The sequence below is a fragment of the Cebus imitator genome, unplaced genomic scaffold, assembly GCF_001604975.1.
Source record: "Cebus imitator isolate Cc_AM_T3 unplaced genomic scaffold, Cebus_imitator-1.0 Scaffold22, whole genome shotgun sequence".
Lineage (NCBI taxonomy): Eukaryota > Metazoa > Chordata > Mammalia > Primates > Cebidae > Cebus > Cebus imitator.
Window position 1 is genome coordinate 1,213,683 of NW_016107337.1, and position 15,300 is coordinate 1,228,982.

Genomic DNA, 15,300 nt, shown 5'->3' on the forward strand with positions numbered 1-15,300 from the left:
ATTTTTGCTGTGTTAGCCTAGCATCATTCTAAAGGCACAATTTTTAAAAATAAGGATGTAAACGCTACAGTCCAACGCGATTTCATGCCCCTAATACCCACTGCACTAGTCTGAACCCCAGAATCCTAAACCAATTTTGAGGTCTCTGGAAAGTATTTCCCACTCTCAGATATATGGCCACACATTCCTCTTCTGGTCTGCATTTTCCTCAGAAGGCCCTCACTAATTGCTTTAGCCCCTCCTTGAGGAATGTAGCAGCCAAACTCATAACTTCGGTCCTTAGTGCCATTTTTCAGCTCTAAAAACAAACTTACAAATTTGTTCCACCTGGTTAAACTCAATTTTTGTCATTTATACTGCTTTTCCATTAAAAAAACACAACACAACATTTTGCATTCATGTCTTTATTGGTTCTGGTGATCAGTACAACTGCCTTGACTTCAAGTGTCATCATTCACTCTTTTGCGTTCTAGTGATCATTCATTCCAGCCTCCAATGAGAAAGACAACAGAAGCAGTCTTTATTTTAATAATCATGCAAAGAAAAAAAGTGAAATTAAAAATAAATGGCCCTCCTTCAGGTAAAGAAAAATACTAGGATAAATTCAACCACGTTTATGAAGAAGAAATTCAAATGCTGAATCAAAAATTTTAAAACTCCTGATTGTATTGTGTTTTCTTTTCACTGATAATCAAAACCAAGCAATCTTAGTAGCTAAAATTTCAATAAATGACTGACTTCTTGCTGGTGTTAAGAATTAAAACATATTATTAGCTCAATTCTTGCTGTCCATAGTCATTTTAATTTCTGGCTTCTGTTTAATTGTTACATGATCTTCATACATCTCTATTTCATGTAGAATTACTCATATTGCTTTAAGATGGACAACTCATAACATGAAAATAAAAGCAATGAAGTTCTGTGAAATTTAAGATAACAGAAAAACTGGTGCCCAATAGCTAGCTATTTTTTAAATATCTTTACTCTTCCACCTCTGTTTCTTCTTCTTTGAAACTTTACTAAAAATGCTACTTTTACAGGAAAGATGATTATTACAAAGATCAAATGTGAAATCGACACTTTCATATCAGATCTTGTCAAAAGTATCTTTGGTTTCTTGGTGATCACATCTCTCACATTCATTGCTCAGTGTGGAAAAATGAAATAGACTTGGAGTAAGGAGCACCAGAAGGAGGCAAGGAGCCAAGCTCTCCAGTGGCAGGTTTCCTTTCCTGAAGAGGGCAAGACCCAGCAGCCTCATTTGAAGGAAGCTCTCACCACCCTGTTATTGATAGGCTGTGGAGGGCGCCAGTTGCCCACAAGGGGAACTGGGGGCTCGTTCTCAGCACTGGAGAGGAGGCTCCGCAGCTTGGCCATCTGCAAAGGTCGGGGCAGACTGTTAGCAAGACATTGGGATCAACTGGACACACTATACAACAAAGAGGTGCAAATACTGGTGAGTTGTTTTTGTTTTTGTTTTATTTGACATGGAGTCTCACTCTGACACCAGGCTGGAGTGCAGCGGTGCAATCTCGGCTCAATGCAACCTCCACCTTCTGGGTTCAAGCGATTCTCCTGCTTCAGCCTCCTGAGTAGCTGGGATTACAGGCGTCCACCACCATGCCCAACTAATTTTTTGTATTTTAAATAGATATAGGGTTTCACTATGTTGGCCAGGATGGTCTTGAACTCCTGACCTCAGATGATCCACCCACCTCTGCCCGACAAAGTGCTGGGATTACAAGCGTGAGCAACTTCACCTGGCCAATACTGACATTTTAAACAAGATAAGCAAACCACACAATCTGTCCCTACTGTTCAGTCCAGAGCTATTTAGCTAGCAGCTCCTGAGTAACACACATTTTTTCTTTATTTGTAAAAGCCCTTTTCTTCATTCTAACAGTATCACTATGCCCTTTGGTCACAACCTTTTCCTCTTGAATTCTGAAACATTTATTTTTTATTTGAGGGGTCAGTATGAACTATATTACTTTGTTGGAGAGGATGACCACATCCATGTATCAGTGCAAATAAAACTTAATAGACCTTTATTGTATAAGTTTATGGAGTCAATTTATTTTAAGAGCAAAAAGAAATCCGACTCATGCTACATTTTCAATTTTAAATTGACTTTTCTTTCTTAAAGGATAAGAAAATAAAAAATTCTCATTAATAACACTATGATTCTGTATTAAAATATTTTTAGATTTCTCCTTGAAAAAAAATTTGTTCTTTCAAAATAGTTATATCACTGAACAAGGTTGTTAAATCTGATATTTTAACAAAAATTTCTTTATATACCTGAGTTTACAACTGACAGAAATATGAAAGCTGTTACCTTATGCGAGAGACACACACTGAGAAACTGATTTTACTATTTGAGTACATGTGTGCTCTAGGTTGTGAGTCCCTGTGTTGTTTACTTGCTTCAATCTGTTTTTCCCTCCATGTTCTTGCCGGCTTATTTTCTCCTACACAGTTTTTCCTTGAAAGTGTCTTTAATGAATGCTACTAGTACACTCTTCAGATGAACAGTAAGAAGGGAACCTGAGAAGAGATGCCAAAAGTACTAGGAACAGTCTGGAGCCGGGATTAGAATCCTGCACTTGGCTGTGTGATCATAGGTGAATTAGTTAACCTTTCTGAGCCTTGAATAAGTATCCGTAAAACTGCAAAAATAATATACAGCATACAAAATTGTTAAATCCCTTCCACTAACACCCGTCTCTTCTCCGGTCTGTATTTATTATCCCATCTCCTTACCAGTGCTCAGTATTTAGCAACATCCACATTAACAAAGACTCATATTAATCTAAACCCTTTAAAGTGTTTATAGAGCATAAACTCAGTCATAGTATCAAAACCACTTTTAAATGAGTTGCATTTATCCTGGTATGCTTTGGGGGCCAAGTTTTAGAAAGCCGAGCAGGCTGGTTGTAATTAACCAGGGCAGACTATGAAATCTCTAGCCATAGAGCTGTTCAGTGAGTATCCAGTTAGCAGCTATGTATTTTTGATTTAGCATCTGTATCTTACATAGGCAGACAGCAACATAAACCCATGTGTTCACAAGGGTGCTCACCTGGTCAGAGCTCACGGTCATGGGCTCCTTCAGCAGTAGCCACACAATGCACTCCTCACAGGGCGGCGTGGTGAAGGACCCGTGGTAGGTCCAGTAGTCCCGGCATGCCGGGAACAGGCAGGATGGGTCAAATTTTGTGAAGGGGGCCTCCTTGCCCTGGGTAAGAGCAAGGTGCAGGTGCAGTGAGTGGGTGCATGCACATGTCCACCCCAATGCCCTCACCACTTTATTTGTGGGAATGGATTTCAAATGCAATAGAGAAAATAGAACTTTTAAACAAAGTATAGGCCTTTCAGAAATAAAGATCAAAGCAGGGAAGCTGGTTTGCACATTATTACTTGATCTGACACAATCATTGTCATATTGTATTCCTTATTGTTTTAACTGTGAGTAGAACTATAATTCTATCACTTCTCAAGAAAAAGGAGACACTGATATCTCAAGTGTAATTGAATTATTTCATATAAGTTAATATTTTGGTTGTTGATACCAAAAATATCAGGCTTGCATTTTTATTGAATGTTCTACTTGGAATACTTACTTTCTCTATTGACAAAACTCAATAATATTTTATTAGAATGGTCACAAAAAATAATTAAAATGTTTTTGTTACTTACACGAGTCTACTGTTAAGATTTTAAATTTATATGTGCTTCGCAGAAAGGGCATCACCAAGACTCAAAAGACAAGTGCTGACTGATATTTAGTAGCTCCATTATGGTATGAATGCATATATGCAGCGTGTGTGTGTGTGTGTGTGTGTGTGTGTGCGCATGCACGAGCGCTGGGCGAGGAGGGGGTAACCACTCAACTTCTCTGACTCTCACTTCATTGAGAAAGTGATTATCCGACAGGATGACTATGACCATTAAAAAAACTGATGTATGTGAAATTGCTCTAAAAACTGTATGTCATACAAATATCGTAGCATTTATTTTGATATGTATATTTAGCATATCCAGCAAACTTAGTAACAGATTTTAGGTGAAAAAAAAAAACTTGAAAATGTGTAAAGAAAATTTGCATAATCTGAGTTATGTTTTAGAAGGGAAAATAACTTTTGTTTACCTTTGTCTTAATCTTCTCCAATGCATCAAGGAAAATCTGGAACTCGCCTTTCTCACGTCCTATCTGTAAGAAAATAGAAATCCAAGTATAATTCTTTTACTTCTCCATAATTTAGGATTGTCTTCATAGCTGACTTTGATCCACTCATCTGCAACTAGTGTTTATAAATCTGCCAGAATACCTCATACTAAGCAAAAACATAAGTTTATTTTTCCTCAAGATTTTAAGTATATAGTTTCTGATCTAAATTTGGACTCCAGGCCCCTGAAGTACAGGACCACAAAATTACACATTGATCTAGTTCTGTGTCTTTGACCTTCTCTGCAAAGTCATTCCACTTTTCTAAAAAACAGATGTAGAACCAAAATGGACTCTATGTATCCCAAACTAAACTCACTGCCTTTCTTCTCAGACTTACTCCACCTCTGCTGTGCTGTGTTCAAGCACCGAAAATGACCCAATGAATTAAACAAATTAGGTCATTCAAAGAGAAAGAAGCCAGATTTTCACCTCTGGCTTGAAATCTAGATTATGTTGTCACTAACCTCATGTGTTAATGACACTAAGTCCTCTTTAAAGCAAGGCTGGCTCGACAACACACACATTCCATGTGCTATCTTAGCCTGGGATCATGTGAGTGGTGACCACCTCAAGCCGAAGGGATGTCCAGCCAGGCACTTGGCATCATATGGTTCCCAACACTGGCTTTTCTGGTTTCCAGTGCAATTGAAATGTAGCAGTGAGAAAGGAAAATGAATACATGCAGCCCTTGCCCTCACAACCACGTAATAAACTCACTCTAAGGCCCTGGGCCCAACCCCTACACACACACACACACACACACACACACACACACACACACACACACATCTGGGGAAAATTTAGAAGCACTAGGGGTGCTGGAGTGTGGTAAAAGATACACTTTTAGAGAAAAGTAAGACATTTTGAGCTGATCTTAGCAGACATATCTTGATTAGTTGAATGAATAAAAAAACGTATATAGAGGGAGGAAGATAAAATGAGAGAATGAAACTCAAACTATGCTAAGCACTGGTAGGGAAATACGTTTTGAAAGAAAATATATGGTCAATTTTTACTTTACCTTCAGAAAAATGCCAACCACAGCGATCCCATCACGCTGCTTCAGGGCTTCTTTAAAAGTGTTATACTTTGGATTCCAGTGAACCAAATGAAGCTGAAACCGTAGGATACAGATTAGAAGGTAAATTCCGGGAATATGGAAATAAGTATAAAATTATCCACGATAAACCCAATCACTGTACTGTCTAAAGTTGCTGAGCAATCTCATAAAAGTTGAGGAAATTTGAAAAAATAGCATGTAATATTTTGGTAACACTTCTAGTGGTTTAAATAAAAAGCATGTAAAACTACATATTTACCTCATTTTATCAGCCAGAGCTCTGAAACCTGGTGGCAACCTGATCTTAATTTAGAACATGGTCACCGGTTAAGTTAATCGAACTTTCTATGCTGAGTCACACAGAATTGCAAGAGAATATAATCATTTGCAGCAGTTAAAAAACATTGTATTCAAGACCAAAAGTATGAAATAATCGCATGTACAAAAGTCAAACTGAAAGCCTTGCCTGCATCTGTAAGAAATACACTCAACTTTTCCCATTTGGTTGGGGAAGATGTCTAGAAGGCATTCCCAATATTTGATTTATCTTGCCATGGCTCTCTAGATTGGCTTTTTAAAAATGGAAAGATCACAGTGAAGTACTTTGGGCTTCCTAGAATTAATTTAACTAATAACTAAGCTGCCTAATGATTCCGCTTAAGACCATGTTCATAGTAGATTTCTAGGCTCTGTCACAGCCCCTGTGTTAACCAGAGCCTATCTTTGGAAAAGATTAAGGCAGGAAAAATGAATTGGTCCTCACCTCCAAGGCAACTGCCACCACTTATTGGCTTGGCTTTATAAAAAGAACACATCAGAGGCCTGTCTTAAACCCTTGTAATTTGGTGCCTTGATCTGAGCTACAATTCATGCTTTTCTTTAATGGGTTAACTGAGACAGAGGGTAGTATGTGCTCAGATTAAATTCTTTATGTGTACACATATCTCTATGTGTGTGTAAATATATGTGCGCGTTTATATATAGATACATGCACACATATATATGCACACTGTTAATTAAGAGATTAGAACATAAGCATTATTCAGAATTTCTAAATGCTATTTTTAAAGCACTATATTCTTATAAAACAGGCAGCCTAGGGCACTGGGTAACTCTGAAACCAGTCTGTATCAGGTAGAGCACTAGCACTCACCAGCTGTGTGACTTCATTAAGTGTCTTTTCTATGCTTCTGTTTCCTCATCTGTAACCTATCTCATAAGGTTAAGAGGATCAAACGAGTTGATACACGTAAGCATTTAATAAATGTTAGCTATCCTTTTTCCAGTCCCATTGAGGACCCTGGCCTTTCTTATTAAGTAGCTATCCAATTTCTAATGTTTTGATTTTTTTTTTTTTTTTTCAAGACAGGCTTTTCCTCTGTTGCCCAGACTGGAGTAAAGTGGTGCAATCATGGCTCACTGCAGCCTCAAGATCCCAGGCTCAAGTGATCTTCCCATCTCCGCCTCCTGACTAGCTGGGACCACAGATGCATGCCGCCATGCCAGGCTAATTTTTGTAGAGACAAGCTTTCACCATATTGCCCAGGCTAGTCTCAAACTCCTGGGCTCAAGGGATCCACCTGCCTCAGCCTCCTAAAGTGTTAGGATTCCAAGCATAAGCCACTGCACTCGCCCCAGTTTCTTAATGTAACTTTGGAAATCATGTATGAAGCCAACTCACCTATACCCTCTTACCTGTCTAGCCTAGAATGCCTGGCAGCTTCAGTTTGCCTAAAACTAATACAGCTCTTTTCATAACTATAGACTTGAAGCAAAAGCAGTAGATAATGCTTTGTTGCTGTGGTTCTTATTTTTAATTTCGGAATTTTCACTGTGTGAGACCCAAAATGGATTATGGCAGTTCGTCCTACCTCCGCTGCATACTTGACTCCGTCCACAGTGTGCTCAGAACCATGATCATCTGAAGAGCCCCAGTGAAGATGAAACTGGCGAAGTCGGTAGGGTCCAGGGAGAGGACCACCTCTCAGCACTGTGATTCAGACAAGCTTGGTCAACAGTGAATTCACGCTTCTTTTACAGAGGTCTACTTTAAACAAGTGCTGTTATTGCCCAGGCCTCATAGACAAAATGTGGTCAGTGTGCTGGGTGGATGGTACCACTCCCAGGACACTGGACTCCTCACAAAATGAAGTCTGGGAACATGTCAAGATAAATGATTGCTCTTTTCTGTCTTTCCTATTTTGTTTGCTTGTTTCATTATTATTGAAACATCATTTTAACATTTAGGAAAGTAAAATTAAAACAACAGATGGACAATGAGGATGCATACACCACCCAAAGAACAGGTCAGTAGTGTGGTGCAGTGAGAAGAATTGGACAGTTGAGAACCAGAAGGATGTAGGTTCAAATGCTGGCTTCACCCATTGCTAGTTCTGTGATCTCAGGCAGGTTGCTAAACCTCTCTGAACCCACTTTCACATCTCTAAGAAGGTGATAATAATACCAAACTTTCAGAGCTGCTGCGAAGATTAACTCAGATTAAGCACCTTAAAGTGCTCACCACAGTGCCTGCATGATTATCACTGAGCAAATGTGAGCTCCTTCTCCACAACTTGCTTCCAACTGCACTTTTCTTTAACACAATGAGCAAGAACTTTCATCTTTGTCTAATCTAGACTGTCTATTCAAATGAGATGAAATGGAAAATTCAGAAATTTCCCAGAAAACCAATCAATGTGGATGGCTAAACTAGACCATTCTCAGCAGCATTAATTTGGGCTTGTTGATAAACATCTCAACCCATCACAGAGTGATTTAGAGGTTCAAATATCTTTCAAAGTATATTGGAAACTATGCAGAAACCCTAAGATCAAGGTTTGGCAATATAAGCTAGATGAAAATAGAATTCAGAGCATAGCCATTTTGGAAGAGGTTGGACACACTAAGTGGCCCAGGGAAAGCCGTAACGTAGACCTCAAACAATGAGGCTAGGCCTATGTGAGTTTGTTCATGTAGAAATGGAGTGGTTCAATTTGTTGCATTTTTCCTATCCAGCCATTCAGAACAGTTATTATAGGGACATGTGAGTCCAATTTATTAGAATAAATTGTAGGAAATTGACAATATTCAACTATTTTTGCTCGCAAAAATGGCATTTTCATGCGGTTCAACCTAATAGATATGTTTAGTTTTGTTATTGTGCTTTCAAAATGGAACTTGATATATAAAGAGAAGGGGGAAAAGGGAAACAATAGCAACACAAAATCGCTGTTTAAGAAAATTTAAATTTCTATAACTTGGAACTTCCTAATAGGTAGGAATTATAAATATCATTCTTTATTACATCATTGAGTGTTCACTTATGTATATAAAGGTACCTTTATTAGAAATATGGCTATAAGAAATTATTTGTATATCAAGCACCAAAATATTAAAGGAAGATTCTTTCTCACCTCATTTATCGTGAAATAAAGTATTTCAAGCCTCCTTTTATTTTACTGATTTGCTTACTAGTGTAGGTGAAATAAAGAGATTTATTTTTCCTAAACATGTATTTTTTCAGTTGCTCTCTCACACACAAATACTACTCAAGAAGAAATCATCAGATATTTCAAAAATACTCACCAAAATGATTAATCAGATGAAACCCACTGAAGGCTTGAAGGCAAGTCTTAGCATTCATTTCAGACCCATTGGTAGTTTTATGGATAGCATATCTGGAGACCATATTTAATGGTCTTGACCCCTGCAATGGCCCTATCCTCTCCCATGGATTGGCCACCTCCCAGGCACCAGGGGAAGAAAGTGCCTATTTGGGGTTTCTATTATATTTCTGGCTTTGGAGAATGGAATCTACACAATTGAGAGTGGAAGCCTCACTTTCCAGACTATGGACAAGAAGCATAAGAGCCCTGAGGTATAGGCCATTGGAGTCTGAAGAGCACTCATTTGAGCTTATTGTCATCTTTGTCCTATCATGTTCCATTTCGGGAATGCATTGCCAACTTTTAGCTTGGACATGGGGCTGTTTCACAGTGACCAAGGTTGGAGGGTGAGGCATTCCTCTTCAACAAATAAATATCATTTTTTATGACTAAAGCAAAGTCAAATGTCATCTCCATTTTCAGAGATAATGTGCTCCCTCTCCCCATTAATTCTAGTACTGTGCCATACATCACATTTTGCCAGTATGGACATAGAAAACATTCATGTGCTTCTACCTCACTGTCATACTTACTTGACCTATCATAAGTGTCATCGAACACAACTCTGCAGGTCTTCCCGTTATTCAGGATGGTCTTGGCAGAGCCAGCATCATAAGACACTGACCATGGCTGCAGAGAAGGGTCGTGCTTGATGTCTTTAGTATGCAGCTCAATGGGCGACTGGTTGTCCCCCTTGGCAAATGGGAAAAGTTCAGGCCAGTGGTCAGGACCTAGGAAATAAAGTCGAGGGGACATATTTGGTGCACAACCCAAGGCCTCTTTCTAACTGACTAAGCCAGCAAAATATACAGAGGCTACACAGTGATTTTGAAAAGGTCTTAGGTTTCAGACTGGGCAATAAGAGGCTTACCATTCATTTCAGGCCCATTGGTAGTTTTGTGAATAGCATACCTGGAGACCATATTTAATGCAGGGTTTGCTTTGCTTGCTCAAAGGCTTATTTTTGAGATAAACTTTATTACTTTTTTTTTTTTTTAAACAATGCCGCCTTCTATCATACAGTTGGAATAAAAGATTATTGACCACCTACATTTGAGCCTCATGTTGTGGTTTTCAGAGCACACCCATATTCCTTTTCCCATGGATTAGGCAGAAACTTAGAGCAGAGATTCTCACACCAGCACCAAGCTCAGGTTAGGTGCTTATCCAGTACAACAGAGTAAGGGCCAGTCACACCTGACCTCAGGCTGTCTGACTTCTCAGAGGCAACGGGGATCTTAGGCAAGTGATCCAACTTCTCTGCACTTGAGTTTTCTCCAAGGGAAATAAAAACTCCATACTAGGGAGAACTAAATGAGATGAAGGGAAAAAAGCAGCAGCAGCAGCAGCATTTCGGAGTTGAAAAGCCTCAATAAATGTTAGGTCTTATCCTACTCCTACACCCACATTTTCCAATACACTCTCTAAAGTTGCCCATTTCTGTGCAATGGCAGAGGCTCTCCTGGACTGGCATCCCTTCCCGGCCCGGTCGCGGCCGCCTGCACTCACCGTTGTGGCTGGCGTAGCCCCACTCCTTGGCCATGGTCGCCTTCCTCCGCTCTGGACGGCTCCTGCCTTCTCTTCCCAGGGGTGGTGCGGAGTCCCCGCGAGCCCGCGCTTTTATACAGCTCTCCTGCACGCTGCATGGCCTTATTAGGTCAGCGAGGGTGGGGCGGGGGGCTAAACTAGATTGGGGTGGCATTTGGGAGGCGGGGTGGGGGAAGCCAATGAAGCCAATGAATTCCACGAGCGGGACAGCTGTCGAGGTGAGGGGGGCAGAGGTGGGCGAAGGGGCCCCCACGCCCCTCCCTGCGCTCTCCGAGGAGTCGTGGCTCCCGGCCCCTCCATCTCTTCCCCTGGTCTCTCAAAACTGCAGGGCTTTCTAACTGGCGCCGACGTGCAGAAAGGCCGGCGGCCCTCGCCTCGTCCTCTCTCCCTCCTCCGTGCATTCTTGGGGATGGGGTGGGGGGCAGGGACGGGGTGTCGTAGCTGTGCTTGGCCACGAACTAAAACCTACATCCCGGCGGCTCTTGCAGCCTCTCTTACAAGTTCCTTCAAGCGCAGGCTGGCGGTCTGGCTGCGATCTCTGGACACTTCTGCGAGTTAATTTCGCTCTAGCGATCCGGTTACCGAAGCTGGAAAGAACTCGTGTGTTTGCCTGCCCCCTAAGTTTGACACCCTTTGCAGGCAACATGTAAAATTTTAGGAGCAAGGGATGGGAAGAGAGTCTGGAGCTGGGTGGGATGGTGAAGAGGCCCTCCAAGTCAGTTATCCTTAAAGAGATTGCCCTCTCTGGAATCGCACCAGGCGGCATTTCCTAACCTAGCGAATCTCGTGGTTTGCAGGAAGCGGAGGGCTGGATCTCAGAAGGCGCCGGGCATCCAGGAGATGTCTGGATCCCAGGTTCACGCCGAGCTGGAAACTGGGACTGATTTAGCCCACTCCCTGCGCTGTCCCTCTGCTCATGAAAAGTCAAGAATATTCTGAAGTGCTGGAAGGCCACTAACATAAAATGAATCATATTGCTGAAAACCTGCGATCTTATTCTCCCAAGATATAATGAGAGGCTGCAAGAAAAGAAAGAGAACAAGTTTACAGAATGGTTTTTAATTTTTTTCTCCACTTCCTAAGGTGTTTTCTGATACACTGAACCATGCAAAGGAGAATAAAAGTGGTATATCTAGTGTATACATGACAAAAGCATACTTTTAATTGTCTGGTATGGTTCATATCAAAGAAGTCAGTAGTAGATATTTACAATTTTAAGACTTTATTGTAAATTTTCTCCTGTTTTAATTTAGTAATCATTTTTTTAAGAGAGTGAGAAAAGATAACCCTAATTTCAGTGCTATCTTGAACAATATTTCAATATGCATTTCCTTAATTAACTTTTATTGATAATAGTATTTAGTATTTGGGGGTTACAAAACTTGAAAAGGAAATCGCTCGTCATGGCAAAGATAGCTCATCCCTAAGGCATGTGGAATGACTGACCACACTCATAACCTGGACGCCAGGGGAGTCATTCCCTAGGGTATTTTTGTGACAAGGGATTATTTGATCCACACAATAGCAGTGTGGAATCAGGAACTAAGGCAGTTTGGAAAATCCAAACAAACATAGCAAACAAATGCCCTAAAACTCTGGGCTCAAATCTGTCACTGTTTGATCAGAAAGACTGCAGTGGTTAATGGAGATGTTTTCTAGTTCTTATAAAATGTATAATTATTTGTATGAGTAAACCAATCCACTCAATCATTACAATATTCTTTTTCTGTTACGAGTGGTTAGAAGATTGGCAACTAAATTTCATATTATTTGGTATAGTAATCATACAAAGAATGTATTTAATGACATTTATACCAAGAATGATCTAGAAATTCATCATGTTTTTATTGTTTATGCATAGAAGGGGCTTTTTAAAAGTGCTATTTGTAATTAATTTTAAAAGTACATGATAGCACATAATTTCAAATAAATGTGAGACAAACTTTGCAAAGTGAAATATTTTAATAGCTTTAGGCCTTGAAAATGATAATTTGTATTTCATTATACTTTCTCATAAGAAGCTAATGGAAATTGGAATTTCAAGATAATTTATATCAAATCATGTAATTTTAGGCCATAATAAATTTTTCAGAAACTTCATCTGAATTTTCTGCAAATACATCTTCGAAAACCTCATTGGCAAATTTACTACCTTCATCTTAGTTGATTTACTCCAGCATGTTTGCCTGTACATTTCAAAATTCCCTGTAAACAAACAGGTAATTCTAAACTGTATTCAAGACTTTGAGATTTCTGGAGTCTGCTTGAAAAAGAAAACTGTTAGGTATTCACTGAGAAAAATAATGCCGGGGGAAAAAAGTGAGCAATGATTAAATCCAAACTATCTCCTAGCATTTGGCAGCATTTCTCACAGTGCCATTACTGAAAAGTTGAGATTGGCCAATTTGCAGAAAATGACTGTACACATATAGAGAAAGAGAGAAAGAGAGAGGGAATGAGAGAGAGAAAAATATTTAAGTAAACAAAAGTTATTGGTGGGGAAATAATGTTCAGTATAGAAGCTTCATCTAGGATTGTATGTTAACATTCTAAACTTAAAAGATCTAAGGATATAAAATTTAATCATATTTTACTCATGACTTAGAATTTCATTTTGCAAGATATCATCTAGTATAACTAACTCAAATCTTCAAGTTACCATTTGGCATTTCTATTGCATCACAAAAATAAAGAGTGAGAAACTGCCCACAAAGTAATTGCAAAATTTTACCTAGATATTTTACATATTATAGAGGAATGCACTTTCTATTACATTTTCATTTTTATAAACAAGTTCTGGCATAGGAAGGTGAAAATGGCTGATAAAAATTAAAAGTGTTGATTAATCTACTGAACCGTCACAAATAACTTTTACTTTCTTCCCTGACAATGTTATTTTCCAAAGCTTGACTTACTAGGTTGTATAGGAACACAATAGGGCCAGCCCCTGACTATGTCACCAGTGACAGCTGGGCCACTTGAATCAGGTCTTAGATTTTGGCTCTTGTTCATGGCACATTTGTAGGAGAGCAGCCTGGAGCCTTGTCCCAACTGGTCTCTCTCACTGGAATGTATCAAGTTAAGGTAGTCATTTTATTTGAGAGTAGGAGCATGAATTCAAAGACAAAGACCTCCCAAATCTGTGCAGCAAGGTTTGATCATCAGGATCAGCAAATGCAAACTATTTTCTTTTGAAAACAAATTATTCTTTTAGGATACAGTAATAACATCTAAAACGGAGGAAAATTCCTTAAATATGATTTTTTTTACAATCAAATTTAAATTATCAAGTTTAGTTTCAATAACTTGATGGTATTTGCTTATAGAAATAACAAGTGAAATTTTGCTTTGTTTTGACATTTCAGAAGCATTTAGGTGGCCATTTGCTTAAATTTTTCTTTGACTCCCCCAAGCAACTTCATCTTTGAAATAGAGAAAATAGTGCCCCTTACAGCGTTCTTGTAAGGCTTAAATAAGATCTATACGTAAGGCAAATGAATAGGCCAATGTAGTTAGCACTCTGCAAAGTTAGTGCCCTTCTCGGTCTTGTTTATTTCATCTAATGTCTCTCTGGACAACTAACTACTTTAAATAATCCTTGTTCCTTGTTGGCCATAAACAGTGGCTTCTTTGCGTGTCATAAAGCATAGGTGCTAACCTGCAGACATCATTTAAATGAAGGACACATCCTGCTTATGGAAGATAAAAATTGATACCCACAGCATTCACCCTTTTCTCCAGCTGTTTGAGCTTCGTAATCTAATTACCAGTTTATTCTTCCCATAGTGGGAGTTAAAGTAAACCTTTTAAACCGTATGTGACCAGTCATGCACAAAATGCATTCATCTAACAAAATTAATGAAAACTAATAGAATTGAAACAATTGACAAAGCTTAAAACTCCTTTGGCACATTATTTGAATAACAAGTTTTTTGTTTTTTGTTTTTAAGTGAAATTCAAATTCTCCCAAATGGCATTCAAGAGTTTTCAGAAGCTTCATAGCCTACTTACTTTTCAGCCTTATTCCAGCATTTCTCCCCAAATTTGCCCACCTTCAGCTTCAGCTACAGAGCATCCTTTACTCTTCCCATAACACACTTGATTCTTTCCCGCCTCTGTGCCTTCCCACACTTTATTCCCTTTGGCTCAATTGTTCTTTCCTTCTTTTATACCTGATGCGTTTCAACTGTTTATACTTATAGTTATGCAGACTCTGTAGTAAGCAAGTATTTATGTAATATTTTATGTAGAAAAGTTATTGTCTTTTTTAAAAAATAAGCATACTTTAAAAAATTTTTCATAGATTCAGAGGGTACATATGCAGATTTGCTACATGAATATATTACACAGTGGTGGGGTTTGAGCTTCTAGTATATGCATCACTGAATAATGAACATAGTACCCAGTAGGTAATTTTTCAACCCTCACTGTCCCCCTCACACTCTCCTCTTTTGGAGTCCCCATTACCTCAGTTTTCCTCTGTATGACCACAGGTACCCATTGTTTAGTTCCCATAAGTGAGAACATGTGCCATTTGATTTTCTGTTTCTGGATTATTTCATTCAGGATAATGGCCTCCAGCTCCATCCATGTTGCTCTAAAAGATATGATTTCATTCTTTTTTATGACTGCATAGCATTCCATGGTGTATATATATGCCACATTTTCTTCGTCAAATCCACCAATAATGGACACCTGGGTTCATTCCATGTCTTTGCTGATGTGAATAGTGCTGCAATAAACATACAAATATAAATGTCTTTTTGATGTAACGATTTTTTTTCCTTTGGTAGGTA

The 15,300-nt window shown here is 39.0% G+C and overlaps 1 protein-coding gene across 1 annotated transcript; it reads right to left on the bottom strand.

Annotated features, from left to right (window-relative positions):
- Positions 1-388: 388 nt before the first annotated feature.
- Positions 389-11,184, bottom strand: CA3 (carbonic anhydrase 3). The gene is made up of 7 exons (XM_017521807.1): positions 10,466-11,184; positions 9,490-9,687; positions 7,163-7,281; positions 5,253-5,345; positions 4,151-4,213; positions 3,083-3,238; positions 389-1,377 (listed from the first exon to the last, which is right to left on the bottom strand). The coding sequence occupies exons 1-7, from the start codon at positions 10,656-10,658 to the stop codon at positions 1,258-1,260; spliced, it is 942 nt and encodes a 313-aa protein (XP_017377296.1). The 5' UTR covers positions 10,659-11,184; the 3' UTR covers positions 389-1,257.
- Positions 11,185-15,300: the final 4,116 nt, after the last annotated feature.